Here is a 16,233-nt window from a genome sequence, read left to right as displayed (position 1 = left end):
AGAGGTTACCTGTTTCATGTAACTACTTTGTTAGAAAAAGTTTCATGTAACTACTTTGTTACCTGTTTCATGTAACTACTTTGTTAGAAAAGGACCTGTTTCATGTAACTACTTTGTTACCAGTTTCATGTAACTACTTTGTTAGAAAGAGGTACCTGTTTCATGTAACTACTTTGTTAGAAAGAGGTACCTGTTTCATGTAACTACTTTGTTAGAAAGAGGTACCTGTTTCATGTAACTACTTTGTTAGAAAGAGGTTACCTGTTTCATGTAACTACTTTGTTAGAAAGAGGTACCTTTGTTAGAAAGAGGTAGTTTCATGTAACTACTTTGTTAGAAAGAGGTACCTGTTTCATGTAACTACTTTGTTAGAAAGAGGTACCTGTTTCATGTAACTACTTTGTTAGAAAGAGGTACCTGTTTCATGTAACTACTTTGTTAGAAAGAGGTACCTGTTTCATGTAACTACTTTGTTAGAAAGAGGTACCTGTTTCATGTAACTACTTTGTTAGAAAGAGGTACCTGTTTCATGTAACTACTTTGTTAGAAAGAGGTACCAGTTTCATGTAACTACTTTGTTAGAAAGAGGTACCTGTTTCATGTAACTACTTTGTTAGAAAGAGGTACCTGTTTCATGTAACTACTTTGTTAGAAAGAGGTACCTGTTTCATGTAACTACTTTGTTAGAAAGAGGTACCTGTTTCATGTAACTACTTTGTTAGAAAGAGGTACCAGTTTCATGTAACTACTTTGTTAGAAAGAGGTACCTGTTTCATGTAACTACTTTGTTAGAAAGAGGTACCTGTTTCATGTAACTACTTTGTTAGAAAGAGGTACCTGTTTCATGTAACTACTTTGTTAGAAAGAGGTACCTGTTTCATGTAACTACTTTGTTAGAAAGAGGTACCTGTTTCATGTAACTACTTTGTTAGAAAGAGGTACCTGTTTCATGTAACTACTTTGTTAGAAAGAGGTACCTGTTTCATGTAACTACTTTGTTAGAAAGAGGTACCTGTTTCATGTAACTACTTTGTTAGAAAGAGGTACCTGTTTCATGTAACTACTTTGTTAGAAAGAGGTACCTGTTTCATGTAACTACTTTGTTAGAAAGAGGTACCTGTTTCACTTTTTAGGTACCACATGTAACTACTTTGTTAGAAAGAGGTACCTGTTTCATGTAACTACTTTGTTAGAAAGAGGTACCTGTTTTACTTTGTTAGAAAGAGGTACCTGTTTCATGTAACTACTTTGTTAGAAAGAGGTACCAGTTTCATGTAACTACTTTGTTAGAAAGAGGTACCAGTTTCATTTAACACATTTAACTACTTTGTTAGAAAGAGGTACCAGTTTCATTTAACTACTTTGTTAGAAAGAGGTACCAGTTTCATTTCAAACATTTATCTACTTTGTTAGAAAAGCAGCCAGTGGAACTTCTCGTTAAGATTATATTTCTTCAGTAAAAAGTTGTAATATTTCTTTAATGTTTAGATAACACGACTTTTAAACCTGAAAGTAATAATTATAAAGAAGAAATATTCTTACTAAAGACACATGTAATGAAGTTTCTAATAGTCAAAGTAAGTTTGTAAAATGTATAAGATTTGGAATCTGCAATACATAAATGTATATTTGGCTTACTCTCTGATAGAACCTAACGAGGATGTTATGTACTGAAAATATGCAAACATTTATTCTAAAAGTTTTTTTTTTGCTGCTATCAGAGTTCTTTGGCTGCAGCAGAAGTAGAATGTAACCATCTTCATAATGTGTATGAAAACACGCAGAGAGAACTCCAACTTTTGGCTTCAAAAAATGATGAACACTTGAAGGAGATTAGTGAACTGACAAAGAAACTTAAAGTAAGCTAATTCTTACTTCATAGATAATTGTTTCTATCATTTATGTGTGAAATGTGTATGCTGATTATTTGTTTAGTTAATGTAGTCATTGAAAATTATTTGTTCATATATCTTGTTGATATGATGTGGTCTTTAAAATGTTTCATATTTTGGTTGGTATAAAGGAATAATTTGTGTGCACGTGTTTTTAGAGCACATTGCAAAAATGTAATAGTGATAATAGTTTACTAACACACAATTTAGGAAAGAAATGTGGTTTGATCTGTACACAGATTTACAGAAAACAGTAGGTGGCACCACATGCCATGTACACAGATTTACAGAAAACAGTAGGTGGTACCACATGCCAGTATAAGTCTTAGAATGATTTAATCTAATGCGTAAGATTGATTTATTTTTTTTAGTAATACTAGCTGAAGATACCAATTAAAACTTGTATAAAGGACAATGTTAGATAATGTTCCACCTTTATTTTGTGTTAAATTCCTAATCTTATTAATTGCTAATTGCATACCAAGAAGGCAATAATTGACTTAATTAACTGATATCTTTTAAAGTCAAAGTCAAAAGTCTATTAAAAATATGCTCTGTTTTAAGGTGTTTTTATCCCCCATTTAAGTAAAAATCATAAAACAAATTATCCCAAAAAAATGCTATTAAATAGTTTACGGTAACCATTACTGAAACTGAGCTAGCTAACAAATTCTAACAAAAACGCGTAATACTAGCAATCCTTGTTGATATTTACATGTTTCTGTGCAGGAGGCTGAAGATAAAGAACAGGAATTATCAAATAAAGTTAAACAGGAAAAGCAGGAACTGGAAAACCAACTGGAGGAAATGAAGAAACAAGAGACAGTATTAGCAGCGCAGGTGGGTTTATAATAAAGTATATGTAGATTTATGAAATACAGCTGTTCTCTTGAATGAACATATACTCTTCAAAAAAAGAAATGCAAAAGGCAAAATATGAGACAAATTATTAACAAGTTTATTCCGGGTAGTTCTGTATGACATGTGTGAAACTTTGCACATTCACTGCTGAACATCCAATGTCTGCAAAGGTGAAGTCCACGCTCACTAGGTGAAGTTTAACGTCACTCAACGTCAATAACGACTATGCCCCTCGTGAGCATCATTAACTGCTTGGCATCTCCTGCCCATGGAAGCGATGAGATGACGAATCACATCCTGTGGAATGGCGGTCCACTCAGCCTGCAAAGCTGCTGCAAGCTGAGGTAGAGTTTGCGGTTGAGGTTGTCTCCGTCGCAGACGTTGGTCCAACTCGTTCCAAAGATGTTCGATGGGGTTTAAATCTGGTGATCTGGAGGGTCAGGGAAGAACGTTGATGTTGTGGTGTCTCAAGAAGACAGTGGTGAGTCGGGCTGTGTGAGGATGGGCGTTGTCATGTTGAAAAACGTCGTTGACATTCACCATGATGGGTTGCACATGGGGCCTAAGAATCCCGTAGACGGTTGCGTACGGTCTGATCAAAAATCCTATGCAGCCCTGGTATGGTTGAGGCAGTAGACGTCGCAGTGGTGGTCCTATCCCAAAGGTGACGTAACCGGAAGTTGCGATCTTGTGCGGGCGTGGTCACACGAGGTCTGCCAGATCGTGGACGGTCATGAGTTGATCCATGTTGTTGGTGACGATTCCATAGCCTTGTGATGGTGCTTGGGTGGACATTCACAGCTCTGGCAACATCTGATCGAGATTCGCCTGCTTCCAAGCGACCAATGGCGTTGTTGCGTTGTGCTTCAGTCAGTCTTGGCGTAACTGTATTGTGTGTCGGTGGCTTAACACTGAGCCATGGAAACCGAGAACCCATCACTTTTATAGGGATTTTGCACATATTGCACTTGCAGAACATGCAGATCTCTCAAATAAATTTATTAGACACGCATGCGTTTTGGCGAAAAATCCGACGTTTTCCTCCATTTTCAAAGTGCACAACTTTTATTGCCATTTTGGTCCGACAATCAGTGCCTTAACACGTGTAACATCACATACTCTGAGCTTGTAATGTTATTACATATATTTCTCTTTAAAATAACAAAAATATCCCTTTTGCATTTCTTGTTTTGAAGAGTATATATTGTACAAATGTAATATAGGTTATTAGCTGTTATGTTTCTTAAGTAATTATAATTTATCTGTCATAATTTTATTAATTGTTTTTTCATAGTATTATAATACAAAACTTTCATGTGTGTGTTATGTACTGTATTCTCACAGCTGGAATAATTTCTCAATACATGTATATATTGAAGAACATGTTTGTATTGTATTTTCTTGATGAAGTTTTCAGTAAAGGTTTTTGTTTGTTTGTTTTTTTCAAGCTAGAAATAAACCTGTCATATTTTATCCTCAATCATGCCCAAAATTGAACAAAAATTGGGGCCTGGCTAACCAATGAGTGAATATTTCCTGTGAAATTTTTATCATTGTTACAAGTGTAGCTGCCAGTTTGGTCACTAATTTTAATTTTGTTCTTTGAACCATACTGACACAAGTCAAGGGCCACATTATTGCATTTGTTAACTTTTATTTAAGAACCTTTGTCAATAATCTTGGTGAAAAGTTGAAGATTATAATTCATATTTTAGTACTATACATTAATTTCTTATTTTAAAGATAAATATTAAAAAAACCTAAATATTGATTTTTATGTGCCACTTGTTATGCTGAATGCAGCATTGGTTCACATTAGATACATGTGATGTCGAAATACAAATTCTGTAGTTTCTCACAAATTAGAAACTCAATACCAGTATTGACAAGCTAAAATATAAAATAAGAACCTTCTGTCTGTTCTGTTTGTTGAGATATCACTTGTGTACTTAATAAAATATGGTGGTCCTGCTCATCTCTTTCCATTTTGGGAATGCTCCCTTATATACGTTAACTTATATCTATTATGTGTGAATAACCAATCGAAAGTTCAGAATGTTGTCCTAATGGCTGGCTTTCTCAGCCATTCTCAAGTATTATGATGTCAACTCGAACTTTTGTAACAATTTTAAGGAGGTAGGTTGAGTCTTTAGTCTGTTCAAAATTTCAAATATTTTGTACCCAGTTGCAGCTTAGTTACTAAGCTTGGTAAATTAGCGAAATTATGTGGTATTAATATAGTAATTTGTTTTTATGGTTATTTCAAATTCAAGGTTAAAACCAAAAAGTAATTTTCAATCTTCATTTCAAATCCTCAACGTGTGAAATTTTTTTAACATGTAGCAGTATGTGGCAAACAGCAAATAAATACAGATTATTGTAACTATAAGATATAATTGATTGCCATACTGATATACTGTTTGTTCTAAGAAAAATAAGTTTAAGAACTTATTTGTAAATATTAATAATTTAGATATATGTATAACATATAAAACTGACTTATAGTGGCCTGTCATAGCTGTGTTTTATTGGACTAGCATTTTGTAAAGTAGTCACATTGCAGTTATAATATTATTGGATATGGTAACGTGAGTGCATGTGCACTGTGTCATTGCAACTTGTGTAGTGCTAGCCATGAGCAGCTGAAAAGGTTGATATAATAAAACTAATAAATATGTGTAACTATTTAGTGTTATGAGATTTAAGCTATTAAGACTAAACATTTGTGTTTTAATGTCAAAATATGTAGTCATTTAAGAGTGAAAAAAGTATAACGTGTTTATGTCCTAATTTCCTGTAGTGGTTACAAGGCTGGTCAAATTGATCAACCCTGTAATGGAGTTAGGGTTAAGAAAATAATAGATAAAATTTGACTGTACAAAACTTTTGAAATGTATTTATGAGGTTGTAAAGACAATACAAATGATATTTTGGGTTTTGGGCATGAAGAATAGTTTTTAATGACTTCTCACTCGAACTAGTAATATCATTAAAAAATTATTTTTTTTGTATAATGCTTATTATATGTATTATATTTTGTGAAGGTATGCATACTGCATTAAAAGTTTTAAATACTAAATGTATGCAAAATTGTATATGAAATTGCATATTTTATACCAAGCCTGTTGTGAAAGGGTTAAGTCCCATGCTGAATCTTTTTTGGCTGTACCGTTTTTTCTTTTTTTTCCACACCTGAGATATTTTTAGTATTACTAATACTTTCATCAGTTAACAACCAGATTATTTGCAAATATTTTGATTTTCATTAACGTCTACCATTTCTACTTATTTGTTATAATATTTTATTAAATTTAGTCTCTAAGAAAGCCCCTCCTAATTTCTCGGCTTATGTATATCGAATAAATTGTGTTTTCTAGTCGAAGTATATTTTCATGTTAATTAACAAGATATTTGATTTATATTCATTGCAGATCGAGAGTTTACAAGCAGATAATGATTTTGCCAAGGAACAGTTAATGGCTATGAAAGGTATGAAGAAAGAAAATTACTGATCTAGTAATTTTAATCTTAACATATCACGGTTAAACAGAAACAGGTAGTGATTTTTAAATTACTTTTTCTTATTTTATTTATTTTAATAAATTATTTTAAACTTTTACTGCCTTTTCTTTGATTATAAAAAAAAAAATTGTACCAGTTTTTTTATTTTTTCAGCAGAAAATTAAAAGGGCATGTTTTAATGTATCGTTACTTACTTGAAACAAGAAACTTTGAAAAGTTTAAATATAAATACCTTTTCTCTCATGATGGTTGTGGTCAGTATCACATTTTTTTAGTTAAAATAAAATTTTATCTAGGGGGACATACATGTTCATGTTAGTGAAAATATTTATAGTTTAATGACAAAGATATATTTAATAAATGTGTTTCAAAATTGTATGCCAGTCATAATGACATACTTATTGAAATAGCAAAAAATTATATTTTTTACATTTGTTTAGTAAGACAAAAATCTAGTGCAGGATTATATTTAAACTACAGTTTCCATTTAACTTTCTTAAAAGTTACAAACACTTTTATGGTTGTAGATGAATATTTGTATCAATGAGGTTTTATTATTGGTTGAGATGCTATATTATCATATTTACTATTTCATGTATTTCTTTTTTTTTTCTCTAGCTCGATTTGAAAAACTTAAAACTGAACAAAACGAAAATGAAATATTTGATATAGTTGAAACAAATGGAGTTTTGATGCAACCACAAGGTAAAATAATGACTTTCCTTTTTATAGAAAAATTGGCTGTAGTTTGTAGTAGAAGATGTCCTTGTGGTAAAATTACATAGTATGACCAAGTTAATGAAAGAATCACTGTATTGTAAATTTGTAGATATATTTAATTAATTAGAAAGTAGAATTAACTTTCTACAAAACAAGATTGTGTATTTTTTTATACTGGGTGATAAAATGAAAGGTAAGGTTTAGTTTGATAGACCAGAATAATTAGATTTTATGGGTTATTCAAAAAGGATAAATTTTTATTATTGTGAGAAACAGGACAAGACTGAAGATTTGGACAGTTGTTGAGGGTTATCTGTTATATTAAATGGGCTTATAATATACTAGTTGTCAAACTAAAGGATAAAATCGAATAGTTAAAAATATAATATACATGTTTTATAGCAAGGATTTAAGGACCAACTCAAGGACCATGTAGGTTTGACATTAAAAAGTTGAAATATTAAAATATCTTGACAAATCTCTTTAAAATATAGGGTGTGTTTTCTGGCTGATTTCCAATATGCTTTCATTGTAGTTAGTATGGAAGGGATCAACTCTATTTTAAGAAGTGTGCATACATAATATGAAAGAAAACCACTTTTATGCAAAAGTTAGATTTCAATGATATTTTAATTTAAAAGGTAATTCACTTATGGACAAGTGTTTAACTCACTTTAGGAATACAAGTTGATATCATCAGTGAGAAGTTTATATCCACAGACGGATCTGTTAATGGTAATGTTTTATATAAAATATTTTAGTTCATGTGTTAAACTTAAGAGTTTCATAAATAGTGTTTTTTGTGATATATCTTAATGTATTGTTTGGGTAAAATGATTGTATATACATATGCATACACAAAGACGGCATATTGCTTAGCTTTATACTTAACTACAAACAGACAAATAGGTGTCTTTCATCGAGTTAATATTCTGTAGTTAAAATTAGGTTGTACTTCAGAACTTCCAGAAGTAAGAGATTTGATTTTTCTAATTAAAAATAATGCAGGTCCAGTTCAGTATACAACACATAGTATGACTATATATTAAAGTGAAAAGTGGAAACACTGAATATTAACTGTGTTATAAACCTTTATAATAAATGGTATATATTGAAATAATACTAAAATTATGAAGTCTCTCCAGTGCACGTGTTGGTTTTATGTTAAAAAATATTTATACCTTGCTATTTCTTTTAACCTCTGTCTGTAGTAATTTTTATTTAATTTTATATTGAACCACTATAAGTATTATTATTATTACATTTTAACTGTAAACATTTAACGTTTCAGGTTCTTTGCTGAGTACATCTGAAGAAGTAGAAAAGTTAAAATGTAAGAATTGGTTTTTTAAATCATAAATTATTATACTTACCTCATTCATCTCTCAAGCTATTATTATTTCTGGTTATTCAATCTGGTGAAACAGATACTGTATACATATGTTGTGTAAAAAAAAATGTCATGTTATTATTTTCAGTTTCAAGGATATCATATAAATTAACTTTTGTATATACCTGAAATTATAATGTTGGAGGTTTGTTTATTTGCATTATATTTAGTCTGAGAAGTATTATATGAAGACTGTTTAAAAGCTAATAATTGATATATTTATCAGAGTATTTTGACCAAATATTACACTGCTGGCGGTTTGTAGTGTGACTATAGCTTAGTCTTCTTAATGTTTTATCATTTTCTGTCGAAGTTATTACATATTCTGAAAATACATCTTCTTAGTTTTAGAGTACTTAAACTACTTTCTGTATTTCAGGCCAACTAGATAATTCAGAAAAAGACTTGGTAGAGAGCAGGAACAGGATTCAAGAACTTACAAGTATGTTTTTTATTTAGACTTGTATCTACTTTAATAAAAGTCATGTTACTATATCAAAGTAATAAATATGGAAAGAAAAGTAAAGTCATGTTACTATATCAAAGTAATAAATATGGAAAGAAAAGTAAAATCATGTTACTATGTCAAAGTAATAAATATGGAAAGAAAAGTAAAATCATGTTACTATGTCAAAGTAATAAATATGGAAAGAAAAGTAAAATCATGTTACTATGTCAAAGTAATAAATACAGAAAGAAAAGTAAAATCATGTTACTATGTCAAAGTAATAAATACAGAAAAAAAGTCGTGTTACTATGTCAAAATAATAAATACGGAAAAAAGTCACGTTACTATGTCAAAATAATAAATACGGAAAGTAAAGTCACGTTACTATGTCAAAATAATAAATACGGAAAGAAAGGTCATGTTACTATGTCAAAATAACAAATACGGAAAGAAAGGTCGTGTTACTATGTCAAAATAATAAATACGGAAAGAAAAGTAGTTGTTAAGTACATCGTGATCTTTCTGTTCTGTAGAGAGAAAAACATTGAGCGAAATTCAGAATAGGATGAAAACATTTAATTCTGAATACTAAAACTGAATGACTTTTTAGGTTCAATGATATATTTTTATATGTAAGATTTTTCATCATCATATGTATACTGAAATGTAATATCATTTGGTTACTTAAATGAATTAGATATTCTTCTATTTGGTATGGCACATTGATACAATTCTGTTATATATATATATATATATATATATATATATATTCATACAAATGATTTTTTCTACTGCTTTAGTGAAGTTTGACAAAGTTGAACATGAAAAACAAAAGAGCCAGTTGACAGTTGAGAAGTTAAAAGGTGAGTAATGTTTATGTTATGAAAAATTTCTTTCAGTCTAATTCTGTAGAAAAATATTTCTGAAGTTTCTTTAGCCTTTTGTATTTTTCTTACATTACTTTTTAATAGTGCTTCTGTGGGCCAGGTGCCCAGGGATTTTTAGAACCTAATTTTGCAAGTTATTCCAGATCATTTATTTATTGGCCTACACTTTTATCAAAACCTGATTGGACAAAAAACAGGTAACTGCTGCAAATTTTGTGAAAACTGTATCCACAGATGGCCATAAAACAAATATCTGCATGCTATCAACATTCATTGAGTGAGTGTACTGATCTTGTATTGATAAAGTAAAGTTAATACAGTAAAGAAAACTGATTATAAGTGTAAAGTGTGTATGATATAAAGGTTTAAATGGGATGTGAAACAACTACAGAACAAATAAAAGGTAAGAAAAAGATTGATTACACTATTCAATTGGTGAGTGATAAAGATGAAATGTTTAGCGATAATTCTGAGGACCATTGGACTTTGACATAAACTAAATGATACAGATCATCCAAGAACTCAAGAGTGAAAGCAAGGTGTTATAGTATTTCAACAGGAATGATGTCTGTTCAAGTCAGTAGTTCCTTGGTGTTGAATCCATAGCAACATCAAACCTTCTAAATGTCATCTCATTAATGTTTGGAGTAGTTAGTTGTATTTGTTGGAAAATGAAGCATTTGTACGTTTACCGTGCGTCATCATGTTAAGCCTAATTCAGAATAGAATTCCATGAAACAGTTGTTAGAATTGCACATTTTATTTTAGGTGGCATGTTGTGACAAATTTGGTATTTAATTATTTATCTAGTCTAGTCTACATGTTTCTTTCTTTGTCCATTTTGTGTTTTGTTTTGCTCTTGTTTTCTAATCCTGGCTTGCATGTGGAAAACAATAAATAAACTCCTGGAAAATAGTAAACATTTTTAAAACAGACCCATGAAATAAAAAAAATAAATACACAAACGTTTTATTTTGTAATACATACAGAAATGTCTTCAGGTAACATCTAAGCACTTGATGTACAAGTAGTTCACCATTCTACCTACTGCCTTTCAAAGTGGATTCTATTACTAATGTTACTGTAAAGTACAAAATCACGAAACTGAAGAAGATTAACTCACCACCACATTTGTAAGAATAATCTGAAAAATATGGGATTTCACAGACTGCTTACAGCACTGTCATGTCCACAGTAAGTTGACATAGCAGCGAGATAATATTTTCTTAAACAAATAAAAAAGAAAATGCAAAAAAATGTATTTATCAAAAAAAAAAACCAGTGAAAATGTGAGCTGAAAAATATTTCTTACGGTTCTAGGGATTAGTGAAATTGTCATCGCACTTAATTTTGAATACGTCTTAGAACTCTTTCCTGACATCAGATACAAGCCACTTCACAGATAAAAATTGAATATCCCACTTACAAATATTTATAAATATTTTTGTGACAGGAGAAATTGATGTATTGAAGGGAAAGCTGCAAGATTTAAGTGAGAATGACTCAAATGATGCGTCACTGACGATCATTTACCGCAACGAAAATGAAGAAAAGGAATGTGACACTTCATCTTCATGGATAACTTCACAAGAAAAATGTAACAAACTAAGACTAGAGATGGAGGAATTGCAAGGTAAGTCGTAGTTTAGTAGGTGGTGTTAAATTTTATTAAGTAGTGTTAAAAACCTTTTACCAGTAAGTTTCATTGCCTTCAAGCAAAATGTATTGGTATGTTATGGTGACAAGTACGTTATGTTTACTAAATCTTTTTGTAATAGTATTTCATGTAGGAATGAAATTCATATTAATAAATTAAAGTTCTTCTAATATCTTTGCAAGTTTGGACAGACAAAATTAAACAATCAAAAACTGTCAGTGTAAGGAAGATAAGAATTTGTGTTTTTAAGTTTTTGTTATTTTTGTGAAGTAAGTATTTATGTTTACATTAGGTGGTTCACTGGCTATGAACAATATTGTTATATAGCAGCACTTTCCCATTTACAGAAAACGTTTTAAATGAAGTGTAACATGTTTACGTTTGTTATATGGTAACTATATAAGGACTGCAGTTTGAACATTAAAATCTCAGAAATATTAACATGAGAGTAAATTTATTTGAAGTTTTACTTATTATTTTGTTATTGGCTTTATAGTATTGTATTAATTACGTAAATCCCAAAGAAAATCCAATCAGTTTTGAAAAAGTAAAAGTCTTCCTTCTAAAGGAGGTAATGCCTACCATTTTTAGAAAATGTTTCTCATTCGTTATAGTTTATTACTGAGTGATTTGTGTTTTTTCTCCCACGTGATTCCTAAGGATCATAAAATTACAACTGTTATGCCCTTTTGTAATTTTTCTGTTTAATGATGTCGACCCAAAGTAAAAATATTGTTAACACTTGTTTGCTTTCTTTGAATGAAAATTTAATTTTTAATGCCAATAATAACATATTTTAAATATTAAAGCTTTTATTCTATATAGCAGCTAATAATTCAAAAATTCCTAGAGAAAACTTTTAAAAATCCCTTGGATACAAGTAACTTGTGAAGACCGTTCGGCAAACTGTACTTTAACTGTTTTTGAAAATATTTCTTATTTTGTACTTCAGACAGAATTAACATCTTAATAACTAAGTAATTATTACAGATATTGTTTGTGGTCAACACACAGTAAGACTACTTTTTCATTCCTAAAAGTATAAATTCTGCACATTCATCGGGCACCTTCGTTTTCTTGATACTTTTGAAATGTTTCTTATCAAGTACACCAGCCATTATTGAGATGTACATATTGAAGGAATTCTTTAAAATATTGTTAATCTATTTAAATAAATAACATAGGTGTTCTTGTAAATGAATAATCAATAATATGGTTTGTATGCTTAGGTACTACTTGAAAGTATTGTTAAATATTGTTAAAGTATTGAAAATATTGTTAGTAAAATATTGTTAATATTGTTACATATCAAATATTGTTGAATATTTTCAAATTAGTTTTTTAATTAACTTCATTTAATTTAAACGTAAAATGAAAGTTTTCATGTTTTTGTACCTCTGTTGTGTCTTTGTTCTATTTATTCCCAGCATGAAACTATTTCATTGTTTTTGTATTAATAATCAGTCCCTAATTGCCTGTGTTTTAAAGCATGTTCATGGTGGTGGTTTAGTTGTTTAACCTTTTGTGTTGTCTTCCTTTAATCCAGCACAGCACTTACAGAATATTGTCACCCAGCATCAGCTGACCTGCACTGTAACCTTGTTAAGAGGTAGTGGCCTAACATAGTGTTCCATGTTTAGCTACATTGTAGGGTAGTGATTTATAGACTAGTTTAAATTCAATGTGATATATGTATTTGTTGACATTGCAATAGTATTCATTTAATCTTAGTGATCATATATTATTAGAAGCTAGTTACTTTGTAGGCAGTTTTGATGTATTTATTCCTCATGACAGCATTTAATGGGTAAAGCTTTTTCAGAAATCTTGCTTCATAAATATTGTACATTTTCTTGTGAGTGTAGCTCTTTAACTCTATCTTTCTTGGTCACATATCCCCTTCACCCTTCTTGGGCACAGTCATGAGAGTTTGACATTTTGTACTACCATAAAGAAAGTTTATCACCCATTCAAACATTCCATGGTTTACTATATTAATTTCAAATAAGTAAACAAACGTTAAAATGCGTTTGTTACCTTTTTCTTTCTTGTGTATCTAAGAATAAACTATTGGAGCAGATGTTTATCAATAAATGTGGCAGTGAAATAGAGTTAACTAGGGAGGTATTCTTGTGCAACATGTGGTTTTCCAGATATGTTAGCAGTTACTTTTATTTCAATAAAACAGATAATTCTATGTATAACTTTCTACATATTACATTATCTGAACTTAACAGTTAGGACTCTTGTACTGTGGTCATTTATGAAACAGATTATGATTGGAACTTTTGGTATCGGTCATATTGTCTTTTTAACTGCAGGTTGTGATTACTCTTTATTTCCACTGTCATGAGTGAACTTAAATTACATCTCTTTTTATCAGTGTGGTTAAATAAGTTAGTAGGATACAGGCTAGGTCTTTAAAGCTTGTATGTACTTATAGATTAGTTTAAACCTTTTTGGACTGATGATAGACTTTCAGGTGTTTGGTGCATAACTGCATATCAGATTTCACAATTTAGATAATAAGGTTTCTAACTATCTTTCATAATTTTTTTGATTAAAATTATTTGGAAATAATATTTTGTAACAATTATTTAGTGTAATTGAAAAGGAAAAACCTGTTCCAGTTTACATTTCATTGCAGCCTGCAAGGCCTGTAAACAATAATTCGTCATCTTGTTTTTCAAAATTTTCAGTCAATTCCAAAGTGTAAATTTATATTTGCTAATAAAATATCATCCCATGAGGATCTACTTATCCATGACTAGTTTTTCTTTGACCTTTCTCACTGGAGTGTTTATTACAACAGACATTTTTTTTTCCTGCCCCTTTATGATGGACACAGCATGTAGTCTCTACTGTTACTAATTAATTTCAATTTTGAAAACAGCTATAGTTAATGATTGTGAGATTTGTATACAACAGATTATAAATTATCTACATCAGTGTCAAGTGGTTTTTAGCAGTAATTTGTGATTACTTTGGAAAGTGGCTATCTGAATCTTCTGAAAGGATAAGCAAAGAATCCAAATAGAAGTTTAGAAGATTTGGGACTAAACCACGAATCTGTTAACACCTTACAATTTCCTTAAATATTCTTTTTATTTCTGAAAATTATATCTGTTATGAGAGCTACAGAAATTTTCTGCCATGTCCAGACATCGGATTTAGTGTGTTAAATTAAATCAGTATAATTTGATAATTCCTTATTTTTTAATGTTATTGGTAAATTTGTGTGTTATAACAATGGACATGAATAAAAGAATGTTTGTTATTTATTGACAATAAATTATTTGGCAGATATAAATTGATCTTGACCAAGAATACTGTCAGCAAAAATATTGTTACCTAGCCTGGCATAGGTAATGGTGATGCAATTTTGTGACTGATAAATCTATCAATTTTGTGATGTGTTTACTATTTGTGATTGCCAATATGGGCAAATAAAACAGGAAAAGAAATGTGCTAATATCAGTCAAGATTGGACATGGAAAATGGAACTCTCTCACCAACAATAAACATCCAAAAAATGGAGTATTAGATTGAATAACATGCGATTTTTTAATATTTGTTTAAAGCCAAAACTGCTTGCTATTTACTAAATTTCTATTATGTTAATTTAATTTTCCCTGTGAACAAGAAGAAAAACAACAGTGGATATCAATTATATCCCTACAGTCCAGAAAGGGTTAAAGTTTATACTAAGGACATTTATGAGTTTACCAACTTTCCCATGCTAATTGTAATAAAGGAAAAAATCACCAGATACTGTAAGTCTAAAATTAGATATTATAAATATTAAGCTGCATATGTACAAACTAGTATAAGACGAACACCTGGGTAAGCAGAAATTGTTTCTTTATTTTTGATTAATCACAAAATGTTTTTAATTTTTGCATTCATAGAGGGTTAGTAATAACTTTTAGTACACTAAGTGGCTGTCACTGAGAAAGTTTATAGCTTTGTTAACAGCAGAGTAAATGGCTTGTTGATGCATGAGTGGTAATTGCTTGCTTCATAATTAAGGGAATGAACAAACCTGCTTATAAAGTACTGGCTAATTCTGCTTCTGAACATGGATTTTATAAGCATGAGTTGAGATAAACCTAGTGTTTTATACAGCCTTAATGTGAACTTTGCATGAGGTAGTTGTAATCCATGACCAGCTTTACATGTCTTATTAATTGTAAAAAAATATGTAATTAAATTTTTGAGAGTCACCTTCACCTTTTTTTAAATGAACTTTTGTAATAGAAATTTTATAAACTTGTTTTTACTTTTATCTAAAACTTATTTCTTTACATTTAATGTTTTAACAGCCTTGTGATGAGAATAAGCAATTAAGTCCTCTGTGTTACGTTTATTTCTTTAGTAAATGTCCACTCTATTATCAAGTCCTCTATCTTCAGTGGTGTTACGTTTATTTCTGTAGTAAATGTCCACTTTCTGTTGTAGAACTTCTTAAGGAAGCAAGAGAAGAGAAAGCTAAGGCAGAAGGAGAAGCTACTCAGCTACAAGGTCAGTATTCTACCTGAATAACCCTTTAGCTTGAGGCATCTTCTGTGTATGTTATGAGGTTTGTGATTCACAATTTAGTTAAACTACTTTCTTATTATGGAATATGAATTACTCTGGTGTAAAAATATAATTAATAAACCAAACTTTAATATAAGTTATGTTCTTAATTTTAAACCAGGAAAATTGTGATAGCTTTAGGACATTTTCTGCTTTTTGCTAGTTGTTATTCTATGTTTTTCAGTGCATTATATAAATAAATTAAAAAGTATTTATTTATTACTACCATTAGTATAAAGTAGGGTTAACCCCTTTTTGTAACAAGTCAGGGTTCAAAG

The 16,233-nt window shown here is 30.2% G+C and overlaps 1 protein-coding gene across 6 annotated transcripts in view; it reads left to right on the top strand.

The window, feature by feature from the left end:
* The window catches only part of LOC143251120 (uncharacterized), a 74,582-nt gene that overhangs the window by 36,055 nt on the left and 22,294 nt on the right, over nucleotides 1-16,233 (top strand). For 2 of the 6 annotated variants that reach the window (XM_076502485.1, XM_076502486.1), the window contains exons 10-20: nucleotides 1,722-1,859; nucleotides 2,622-2,732; nucleotides 6,185-6,242; nucleotides 6,894-6,980; nucleotides 7,674-7,730; nucleotides 8,287-8,328; nucleotides 8,765-8,827; nucleotides 9,634-9,696; nucleotides 11,174-11,353; nucleotides 12,924-12,986; nucleotides 15,836-15,898. In XM_076502485.1, the coding sequence (XP_076358600.1) occupies nucleotides 1,722-1,859; nucleotides 2,622-2,732; nucleotides 6,185-6,242; nucleotides 6,894-6,980; nucleotides 7,674-7,730; nucleotides 8,287-8,328; nucleotides 8,765-8,827; nucleotides 9,634-9,696; nucleotides 11,174-11,353; nucleotides 12,924-12,986; nucleotides 15,836-15,898 (925 nt within the window). The remainder of the gene's footprint in view (nucleotides 1-1,721; nucleotides 1,860-2,621; nucleotides 2,733-6,184; nucleotides 6,243-6,893; nucleotides 6,981-7,673; nucleotides 7,731-8,286; nucleotides 8,329-8,764; nucleotides 8,828-9,633; nucleotides 9,697-11,173; nucleotides 11,354-12,923; nucleotides 12,987-15,835; nucleotides 15,899-16,233) is intronic. The other 4 variants (XM_076502488.1, XM_076502489.1, XM_076502487.1 and 1 more) reach the window with 3 other exon arrangements.

The sequence above is a fragment of the Tachypleus tridentatus genome, chromosome 5 (assembly GCF_004210375.1).
Source record: "Tachypleus tridentatus isolate NWPU-2018 chromosome 5, ASM421037v1, whole genome shotgun sequence".
Lineage (NCBI taxonomy): Eukaryota > Metazoa > Arthropoda > Merostomata > Xiphosura > Limulidae > Tachypleus > Tachypleus tridentatus.
Note: the sequence above shows the minus strand (reverse complement) of the source record. Positions and strands in the feature narration are given on the sequence as shown.